General features: G+C 54.0%; 1 protein-coding gene across 3 annotated transcripts; it reads left to right on the top strand.

Moving 5' to 3' along the window:
• The first annotated feature begins 372 nt into the window (after nt 1-372).
• Nucleotides 373-7,682, top strand: TMEM184A (transmembrane protein 184A). Of its 3 annotated transcripts, none has more exons than XM_030484572.1 (9): nt 373-479; nt 1,924-2,160; nt 2,765-2,930; nt 3,832-3,922; nt 4,014-4,089; nt 4,658-4,749; nt 5,142-5,311; nt 5,411-5,608; nt 6,029-7,682. In XM_030484572.1, exons 1-9 carry the CDS (start codon nt 444-446, stop codon nt 6,277-6,279), a joined length of 1,317 nt encoding a protein of 438 aa, XP_030340432.1. In that variant the 5' UTR covers nt 373-443; the 3' UTR covers nt 6,280-7,682. The 3 variants fall into 3 exon arrangements, with proteins under 3 accessions (XP_030340432.1, XP_030340431.1, XP_030340430.1); XM_030484571.1 differs by having other exon boundaries at nt 373-488; XM_030484570.1 differs by lacking the exon at nt 373-479 and having other exon boundaries at nt 1,519-2,160.
• Nucleotides 7,683-10,846: the final 3,164 nt, after the last annotated feature.

The following is a 10,846-nucleotide window of genomic DNA, read 5'->3' as shown; positions in this document are numbered from 1 at the left end:
CAGTGTTCAAGGCCAGGCTGGACAGAGCCTTGGGTGACATGGTCTAGTGTGAGGTGTCCCTGCCCATGGCAGGGGGTTGGAACTGGATGAGCTTAAGGTCCTTTCCAACCCAAACCAGTCCGTGATTCTATGACTCTATGAAAGCGTGGCCAAATCCAGCCTATGGCCCCAGCCAGCAGCAGGGCAGCCCCCAAGAAGCACGAGGAGTGATGGGGAGCGGGGCACAGCTGAGCTCTCACCTCCCTCCCCATGCCGTGAGCTATCTCCATCCTCCTGTTAATGTTTACAAGGCAGGTCCGGCAGCGTCATGGTCTGACCAAAGACCAGATCCCTGCCCGGCTCTCCCTTCTTCCTGCTGGCAGAGGCAGGGCCGCGGGACGGGCGCAGGGAGGAAGAGACCTGGATCCCGCTGCCTCCTCCGTGCACTCTCCTTCCACCCATCCATGCATCCATCTCCGGCCGTGCTTCCCCGCTCGCAGGTACTGCGGGTGAGCTCCTGGTTCCTCGCCAGCTCGCCACTGCCCCGGGCATCTCCGCTTACAGGCGGCTCCTGCCAGGCGGAGCAGGGGGGAAGGTATTTTTAGGGCTGTTGATCTGACACCAGCTGAGTTTCCTCTCCTGTGAGGCTGGGGTTCAGGAAGAGGGCAGCAGAGGAAGCCACAGGGCGAGCTCTTGCTTTGGTTTGTTTTCTGTGCTTAAATGGACCAAGGTCACTCCCTACTACTCAGATACGCAAATATTTCCTTGCTTCTCACCAGTTCATGCTTATGGTTTTACCTCCGGGCGGTTGTTACCCAGCAGCTAAAATCATTGTTTATGAATACACCGAGAAGCATCTCTATAGTTAGAGCTCTGCTCACAGGTTGTTGGTTTTGGTTGGGTTTTTTTTAAACCACTATTGTTGTACTTGGGAAGAAGCAGCTTTCTGCAGATTAGCAGAAACAGAGGCCAAACATGGTAGTTTGCGCATCTGTTGGCCTTGAGATATGAAGCTGCCCTATAAATAAGAGGGTATTATTAGGCTGGTCCTTGCTGTCCGGAGCCGCAGGGTACACGGTGCCCTTATGCCCCAGCCACTCTCTGTGCTGGGAATGCTCCGTGCCTTGGGGCAATGCTTCGAGGAAGACAGACCTGCCGGGGAGATGCTGGAGCACTGCAGCATCCCCAAAGGGCAGCAGCTCTGCCTGCAGCACGGCAGGCTTGCTCCCTGGTGCTCAGTTTGGTGCCGGAGGGACCACTGGCTCTGCCCTTCAGGTCTCAGAGTTGGCATTGCCAGCACATCAAGACCCCCACGATCCCAAAATGGCCAGGGCTGGCCAAACAACCTGGGTGATATCAAACATCTGGCTCCTTGGGCAGCCTTGGACTTTGCCTCCATCAGGCCATGCATGATGAATAGAGTTAAATTAGGGGGGGATCACAGGTGTACTTGTGTTTTCCAGGCTCCCAAGGAGGAGAACATTAGTGTCCAGATTGCTAGTCGATAAGGGACTCCTTATTATCATGGGTGAGGGATGAGTTTAACCCTTAAGTCTCTGGTTCCTGATGGAAAAGGGTCTTGAGCAACAAGCCTGAACTCACAGGGGCACAAATGTAGGCAGGTCTTTCCCCTTTGAGTGGGATAGTGACCCCTGAGAAAACAAGAAGCAAGGCTGGGAAGGAGAAATGTGTGTTTTGGGGGCACTGTCTTTGCATACACCTCCTGCTCTTGAAGGACATTTGCATTTTCCTGCTGGGAGAAGCAGACCCAACCATCGTGAATGGGCTGGTTTGGGTGACGGACACGCTGGAAAAAACCCTAGGGAGAAGATAAACCTCACAGGAGGTTTGTCCACACTGTGCGGGCTGGGAAATGTGCTGGGACCTTCCCCCTCACCAGCTCACCTCAGTCCTGCCTCTCCCTTTGCCTCTCCCTCCATGCAGATGAGTAATGCCACACGTGCCTTGCCCTCTTCCACGGAGCCTGGCACCCTGGGGCCCAGCACACAGCACAGCACAGCAGCCAGGCTGGCTTCATCCTCCCCATCCCCAGCCCTTGCCCTGCTCATGGCTGCCCACAACGACTCCCAGGACAGCCAGCAGCTTTTCCTGACCACGACAGCAGCACAGGTCATCTCTGGCATCTTTGTGTGGTCGGCTCTCATCATCACCTTCCACCAGGTACAGGCTGGGGTGAAGGCAGGGCTCAGCATTTGGGGTTGACACAGGGGCCAGACTATCGATTGCCCCCAAGTTAATTGCAAATCACTCAGCTCCAGATAAATATCTCCTCCTGTTGCTGCCCGGAGGGGATATCTCTGTTGTGCGGAGCGTGGTGCTGGCAGCTTGGCAGGGTGGACTTTGCCCATTGCTCCCCAGGTGGCTGCCAGAGCAGGGCACCGGCACTGCCTGGAGGCAACACCCAATGGGGTTCCTCATCTGGCACCCCAGGTCTGTGCCTTTGGGGTGCACACCACCAACTGCCCATGGGCACGGGTTTGGGTGCTGCCGAAGGCAAGCTGGTGCCTCTGGGATGGGGCTGGAAGGGGGCTGGCACAGAGGAAGGCATGCTCCTCGCATAGACCCAGGGAAGGAACCTGATTTCCATGTGTTTGCATGGAAGGGATTGCCCCAGGGACTGGGATGGAGCCTGTCTCGTGTGTCTGTTCACCACAATGGAGGGCTGACACAGGATGAGCATCCTGCAGCCCTGCGGGCTGGGGGTACCTCTGGTTCCCCTCCTGACCAGTGGTAGCCACAGCTCTGCACACCGGGTACTTTACAGATCTACACACACCTGAGGAATTACACCATCCCCAAGGAGCAGCGCTACATCATCCGCATCCTCTTCATCGTGCCCATCTATGCCTTCGACTCCTGGCTCAGCCTCCTCCTCCTCGGCAGCCACCAATACTATGTCTACTTCGACTCAGTGCGCGACTGCTATGAAGGTGAGCGCAGCCTCTCCTTGGCAGGGATGCTGATGGCAAAGCAGGGCTCTCATCCCACTGACCTGTCTCTGGATTGCATAAGGAGGCAAATCTCCATCTGTTTCACTTCCCTTCCTCCATGCAGAGGTTTTCCCCTTCCTTCTCCATCGGCAGCAGGAAGTGGATGCTCCACAGGCAGATATGAGCTGGTGCTTTTCCAACACCTACCTGCAGCCTCAGAGGGACCCCAGTATCAAGCTCCTCGGGAAAAAGCTTTTCTGGCTGCCTTTGGGGTAGAAATGCAGCTTCTCTAAAGCAGAAGGTAGACATACCTAAGAAACTGGGGAGTCAGGGTGTTTTGAGGTGCAGGGGAAGCTTGTCATGGTTGAGGCCATGTGGCCTCTTCCACCTTGTTGCTCACCCCCTTAGGAGCGGAGTGACGTGGGCATGTGTATTACTTCAGTAGTAAGTGAAGAATAAGTGATGGGGATGCCCAATAGAGCTATTCAGGATCTACACCTTGCTGGCCACCAGCCACTTGTGCTGCCCCTTAGCAATTCCGAGGTCTTTCCATGCAGATGGTGCCTGGCCACTGCACTCCTGCCTGGGCTTGTCTGGGTGTGCATGGTGGCTGGCTCCATGAGCGCTGCTGGGACATCCAACTGCTGCCACATGCACATACAGACTGTGTGTGCAGAGAGGAGGTGCTGCATCTGCAGCAAACCCTGTACACATGGTGCTGTGCGTCTGACTCCACTTGGATTTGACCTGCTGCTCCTCTCGCTGGGCTCCCATCCACCAAAGGCTGAGGAGGTGCTGGGGTGGATGACAAAACACCTGAGCAGGAAGGAATGTGAGATGTACCAAGCCCCTCCCGGATCTCCATCAGCCCTGCTGATCCTGTCCGCCCTTCCCTTGCCAGCCTTCGTGATCTACAGCTTCCTGAGCCTGTGCTTCGAGTACCTCGGAGGGGAGAGCACCATCATGGCTGAGATCCGTGGGAAGCCCATTGCGTAAGTTCCAGCAACCCACAGGCTCCTCAGCCCTGCACCCACTTTCCCCATCCAGCAGCACCAGTGGCATCTCCTCGGCTTCTGCTTCCAGATCCAGCTGCATTTATGGGACCTGCTGCCTTCAGGGTATGTCCTACTCCATCGGGTTCCTGCGCTTCTGCAAGCAGGTGGGTACCTGATGGGGGGCATCAGCTCCGTGCCCCTCTGGTGAGGGCTCTCTGGGTCCCTTCCCCACTGCCCTGCTGAGGGCTCTGCTTTGTCACACTCCCAAGATGCTGGTTTTGGGTTTTCTCCTCCGAGAGGCAGCTCACCCAGCTCACAGGCACCCAGCCAGCGCAGGGCTCGCTGTCCTTGCTGCTGACTCACTGCTGAGTCAGGGTCTCCTCCCACTGCAGAGCTGAGATTGCCATCTCTGTCCAGTCCCAGGTTAGCCTGAGCAGCTCCAACCCTCTACAGAGCTGTGCTGCAGGCTGAATCCTGGCACTCCGTCCCCAAACCAGCTGGTCCCCCACCTCAGAGTGGCCACGCTGCCTTTTGGGAGCCATGGTCCTTCCCATCTGCAGGTTCATGTGTCACTGCACAGCACTAATCACTGCTGTGATGGAGAACTGCTCCCTCCTCTGTGTCTCTGTCCCGGGAGCAGAGGGGTTGGGTGGTGCGGAGGTGGCAGGAGCTGCAGAGAGGGCAGTGGGATGTCCCTGCTGCCCAGGCTGCACTGTGTCTCTCCCCATGCAGGCCACGCTGCAGTTCTGCATCGTGAAACCCCTCATGGCGATCGTCACCATCATCCTGCAGGCCTTCGGGAAGTACCATGACGGGGACTTCAAGTGAGGATGCTGGGTCAGGCTGGGGAGGGTGAAGGGGGCAGGACGGGTCCCTGCTCCATCACGAGGGACAGGGTGATGCTGCCCCAGAGAGCTGCTGCATGGGTAGTGAGAGCAGAGAGTCTAAAGTGCCAGGGAATGGAGAATCACTGCCCCCAAACGAGAAAGGGATGGAATTCCTGAGCTGTAATAAAAGAGGTCCCACCACACAGCAAAAGCTGAGGGTGGCCCCCTGCTCCCCCCTTTCTCCCTGCCTCTTCTTCCCCTCCTGGGCTGTGCTCTCCCCTGCAGCAAAGCTACACACTTCTCCCCTCCACATTTAATCCTTCTCTGCCCCCAGATGCGCTTGCTTTGCTTCCTGCAGCTCAGGGCATCAGCTCTCTCTGTCCCCACAGCGTCCAAAGCGGCTACCTCTACATCACCATCATCTACAACTTCTCTGTCAGCCTGGCACTTTATGCCCTTTTCCTCTTCTACTTCGCCACCATGGACCTGCTGCGCCCGTTTAAGCCAGTCCTCAAGTTCATCACCATCAAGGCAGTCATCTTCCTCTCCTTCTGGCAAGGTGGGTGCCATCCATGGGGGAAGCAGGCATGCCCAGTGCTTCTCCTTCCACCTGAGCCAGGGATACAGCACCAGAGCTGATCCCTCTTCCCCTGCACAGGGACACTGCTGGCAATCCTGGAGAAATGTGGGGTGATCCCTGAAGTTCAGATCATCGATGGGAAGGAGGTGGGAGCTGGGACAGTGGCTGCCGGCTACCAGAACTTCATCATCTGCATTGAGATGTTCTTTGCTTCCATTGCCCTGCGCTACGCATTCACCTGCCAGGTGTACAGAGAGAAGAAAGAAAACTCAACAGGTAACTTCTCCTCCTTCTTCCTTCCTTCGTCAGTGACTAAAGAGGAGATGCCCCTTATAGCATTACCAGTGGGATGCTAAAAACGCCAAGAGCAATTTCCTTCTCCTGTGCTCCACGAGTTCCTCCTTATTCTCTCATGATACCCATGAACCATAGCGAGTGGATAGGAAAAGAGACCTTGGCGTGGACGGGCAGAATTAGGGGATTTTGGTATTACAGCACATGCTGCTAGAGAGGATCCATCCTCTTAGAAACACAGAGATGGGGTTGCCTTCCTTCTCCTTGGAACTTGCTACTGCAAGCTGACATGGCCCACAATGAGCCCCTGATCTTGAATTGCTAAGGATAAGTGTCACTCATCTTGGAGCGCTCATTGAGTGCCTGATGTCCCATCACTCTCCCTTTCTCCCTGTTTTACAGCAAACCTTGCCCCGATGCAGAGCATCTCCAGTGGGCTGAAGGAGACCATAAGCCCCCAGGACATTGTTCAGGATGCGATCCACAACTTCTCACCCACGTACCAGCAGTACACCCAGCAGTCAATGCAGGAGGCAGAACACAAAGCGCCGGGGGAGAATGGGCACGTGGCCTCCAAGGCAGATGGAACGAGCAGCAGAAAGAGTAAAAACATCGAGAAGAGGGTGCTGATCCTGTCAGATGAGGAGCTGTAGGGGACACTGGAGGGGACAGTGACACTGGAGACGTTTAAACCCATGCAAATGGGAGGTGTCTCGAGGTTGAGATAACCTGGTCTAATCGGAGCACTGAGAAGCCAGGAACTCTGCCCAAAAAGCCAGTCTCTTGGAGGGAAGATGCAATAACCCAGGGAAAGGTTAAATTACATAGTGCCAGTTTTTGCTGTCCCATCTCTTTGGGTGTTAAGGATGGGGCTGTCTTTGTTCCTGCAACTAACCACAGAGTTGTGTTGCAGCCTGGGCTTTGCTCCCCACTGCTGGTGTCTCAATGCCAGCCCCATGCCCGTGCTGGGGGATGCCAGGCAAGGAGGGGAGCCAGGCTGCAGGATGGACCAGCCGCCCTTGCCATCCTCTTACCTCCAAGCAGTGCTGAAATGCTTTTCTCAGCACAGTTTTGCTCTAGTTTCTCCTGATTTCAGTGAAAAAACTGATCTCCAAGGGCCCCGTGGAGAAAACCAGCCCAGGAAGGTGACTTCACTTCACCTCAAAACCCGGTAACGGTTCAAAGGCATCATTCCTTATTTTTACATCTTTCCCCCTCTCCTTCTCCCAGAAAAGCCTATGGAGTTGTGCAGGAGACCTTTACCAGGGAGGAAGAGTAAGTGATCCTCCTCTCCCTCCAGATGGGGATGCAGCTGGATGAGTAACTCCCCAGGGAACAGCAGCAGGACCTCATTCAGGGCTAACACAGGGTCTCACAGCTGCATTTTGAGAGCTGCTGGTGACAGAAGCACTTGTTTATGTCCAAACCAGCTTATCTCTGCCTGGATCAGAAGTTAAAAGGAATTCCAGCTTCCTTATCAGAGTCTTTATTAGGGAACCAGACCATGACTGGTGGTGGTAGGAATGCACTTACTGGGAACTGTCTGTTCCTCCCAGCCCTTCGCTATTTACCAACCTGGGGGAAGGCAGAAGGGAGCTGAGTCCAGCAGGGTGACAGCAGTGGGGACAGAGATGCTGGGGGATGCACTGCTCAGGGCAGGACCACTGGTGGGGGAAGATACTGCATGGAGGGATTCTGCCATATCAGCGATGGAGAGCGTGCATCCTTTCATTAAACTTCCTCTCCGGGTTTTTGTTCCCCAATTTTACTCCAATTTCTACTCCAAGATGATCCTTGAGAACTTCCTAAGCAGCGACTGGGCTGTTGTTAGGGGGCAGTGAAAGGATTAGGGCAAGTCTACAGCCTGAGTTGCACTCATGTGGCAAACAAAGTGATGGGGTAAGGCTCAGAGCTGTTTTACATGCAACTCCTAGTATTTGTTTTAGTGTCGTGTCGTCCCTGTGGACATTCCCCCCTCTTAAGCTGCAAGATGCAAATCACAACATGAAATTATTTTATTTATGAATTTTTCTAATAAACAGCAATTTCTACCACGGAGCAAGCGTTTTCCCTTAGCTCAGCAAGCAAAGCCCACGATCTGCCTGTTCCTGCTCTAATGCTGATGCTCTTAAGCTCAATGTCCTCCTTGCCCCTCAGTGCTGGCCCAGCAGAAATACCTGCACACGCAGCATCCTGCACATTTTGGCATTCCCACAGGATTTGTGCTCATCTTTTTCACTCCACAAAGAGTGTGTGTGTGCGTCCCCCGCTTCCTCTCTTTGCACTGCACCTCTTCCAACCCTCGCCTAAGCTGTGGATGCAGCAGTTCAGAGCTGCTGGATCTGCTTTAGCCAAGCCCAGGCTCCAGCACCAAGACAACCTCTATTTGTTGTTATTGGAGAAATCTTATCCTTCTGGAAGCCTGAACTCCACGCAAGCAGCCTATAGCTAAGTCCCTCTGCTCCACAGCACTTCAGCTCATACCTGCTTAGCTGGTGACAGCCGCCACTTCTCCTGCAATGAGGTCCATCAACTACAGCCATATGCTGTGTGCATCCAGGCATCCACCCAGGATCCTGGCATCCTGGGAGCAGGGCCACCCTGCCTGCAAAGGGCAGCCTCAGCGCTCAGGAATGAGCCTGCTTGGCTCTGTAAAGCAGCCAGCACCAAAGCAGGGACATCTCTCAGCTGAAGATCTTGGTCCTCTCCATCCCCTCTCCATCCACAGCTGCAGGAACAGAGGTGAGGACAAGCTGCAAAGGTGATGATGGCACATCTGTCGGCGCGTTCGCTGAGATAAAGACTTGCACAGGAACACAGCAAGAGATGTAGTTGTACTTCATTGCACAAATGATCGACTCCGGTGCATAATGGGCTGCGTTCATTGCTCTTGCCAGCAGGTGCAATTCCCACTGCAGACAATAACATTTGCCTATTTATGTCAAGCCCTGATTACTGTATTATATGTAAAACAGGTCCTTCATGCAACTGAAACAAGGAGGGGGAGATATGAGCTGTGGCTCATCCAAGTCAGCAGTGTGATACCAGCCTGATGGGGCCATGCTGGGCTGGACACCAGCAGGAGCAAGCTTGGCCTCCTGCTCCTCCTTTTTCTTGGAGAAGGGAGCAAGGCAAGAGCTCACAGCTCAGCCTGGGCACTGCCAGGGCCCTCAAACCGTGATGCTGTCAAAACACATCCACTGGGAACAGAAACACCAGCGGTGGTGTCGGCTGAGCAATGCATTTCCCAGCAGACACGGTCCCGTGCTCCTCTGCTAACGCGTCTCCTCCACTTCTCCAGCAAGGACACAGGGAAAGCTGGCAGCGAGCACACGGGTGACCTACACAGGAGCCCGGCTGTGCCTGGAGCCATGCCAGGAGGCAGCCGGGCAGGAACAGGCTTTTCTCTGTGCCAGCAGCAGGCTCCAGTGGTCGGCAGATTTGTTTTCCAGTCGTCACTTGTTCTTGGGCTTTCCCCAAGGACAAGGCTGGGATGCAGCTATGCTTCTCCCAAGCATTTTGGCTTGGGTCAGGCAGGTTTACAGCCTGATTGTGTCCGGGATGTATCCTCACATCAGGGCACACCATGCCATGGCATCCACAAGAGCTGGGGCTGACTGTGCTTCCATGAGTGGAGGGGAAGGAAGGTGGCCACCAGCCCTGCAGCAGAGCCAGTGCTCTCATGCACGGCTGCTTGGCTCAACACCCAGTTGGAGGCACAGACACTTGTCCAGGACTTTCTCCTCCCCTAAGCATGGCAAAGGTTGAGTTTCCTTTCACTGCTGATTCCTGATGCCCTCTTCCTCCTGACCTAATGCTTCTCCATCAGCACACACTGGCCTATCTCCCTCTCTTCCCACTGTCACTGCCTCCTCACTGCCATCCCTCCAGGCAGGAGCTGAAGCAGCTGACGATGAGTTTCTTGCGCAGTGAGTGACTGCAATCACCCCACAGGCTCCACCGAGGTCCCTGCTCAGCCAAGCCTGCCCGGCCCCACCTCTGGCACCTCATGACCACCCATTACCTGCTGACACACAAAGCCTTTTCACCCCTACCTTCAATTCCAGCTCTGGCCAACACACCCGTCTGCCTGCGACCTATTGCCTCAAGCTGGCACAGACCAACTGTTTTCCTCCTTCATCTAAATAGAACGACTACATGGAATAGGGGATCAAGGCTAACATGGCCCCTCAGAGCGCACTGGCACAAGGTGCCACCTCTTTAAAGCTCAAACAGGGAAAAACATAAAGATGAAATATTGATGTAGGGGGTTAAAGCTGTTTATTCACAAGCAGTTGCATAGGAAAGCAGTGAAGGAGTTATTTCACAACCCACAGGAGCAGAGGAGAGGGTGCCTCTCCAGCACCGTGACCTATCTCACAGCACAGGGCCTCCCAGCCAAGAGCACCCTTATGCTTCCAGCTCTCAGCACCATCACTGCAGGCAGGAGCCAGCTATCAGCCCCCACTTGTGCTACCATAAATACTCACTGATCGCACACAAAGGCACAGCCTGGGTTAGAACCATGTGCTCTGAGCATGGGATCTACCAGACAAGCAACTCACAAGAGCCATCCCTTGACAACGTTCCAAATACACCAAGGAAGCACCACAGCAAGGCTCGGAGCTGGGCAAGGGGGATACACCAGGCTCATCAGATGCTTGCCAAACCCTGAGCAGCATCACACTCACTGAGGCCTCCTAAAAACACATCGCTCACCGTCAGCACGGGGACACACAGGCAAAACTCCCCAGGGAAAACACTCCACTGAAGATCAATTCAAGCTCCAAAACGCTGACCATAGACCAGGGCAAGTCTGAAACCAGAAAATGCTTTATTGGAAAGGTACAAAAAAACCAGTCACTGCAGCTAAATTTACAGCAATAAATTACGTTGTGGCTGTCAAGAGAAAGTAATGGACACATACACAGGGCTATTCGCCTTACAAACAGGAATCCACATTGCTTGGTATATCAATAATTTATTTTATAATAAAAAAGCAGCACAAAAATAAATATTGAAATGAAATTACTGAGTAACCACAGAGGATAGAATGAGCTGGTGATTAAAAAAAACCAAAATAAAACCAACCCCAACATAACCAACTTAAAACAGAAGACTTCTATCATTAAAAAAATGAAAGCAAGTATCCACCATCTACAGAAACACCCCAGCAGACTGAAATACAGACGAAGGAAAACAAATCCACGTTACAAAAGG

This window comes from Strigops habroptila, chromosome 4, assembly GCF_004027225.2.
Source record: "Strigops habroptila isolate Jane chromosome 4, bStrHab1.2.pri, whole genome shotgun sequence".
NCBI classification, from domain to species: domain Eukaryota; kingdom Metazoa; phylum Chordata; class Aves; order Psittaciformes; family Psittacidae; genus Strigops; species Strigops habroptila.
This window is presented reverse-complemented; position numbering and strand designations above follow the sequence as displayed.

Coding starts and splice junctions, on each gene's coding strand:
- TMEM184A (XM_030484570.1), top strand. CDS start 1,666: ATGTGTGTTTTGGGGGCACTGTCTTTGCATACACCTCCTGCTCTTGAA. Junction 3,923..4,013: donor ATCCGTGGGAAGCCCATTGC/GTAAGTTCCAGC, acceptor TTCTGCTTCCAG/ATCCAGCTGCATTTATGGGA. Junction 4,090..4,657: donor TCCTGCGCTTCTGCAAGCAG/GTGGGTACCTGA, acceptor CTCCCCATGCAG/GCCACGCTGCAGTTCTGCAT.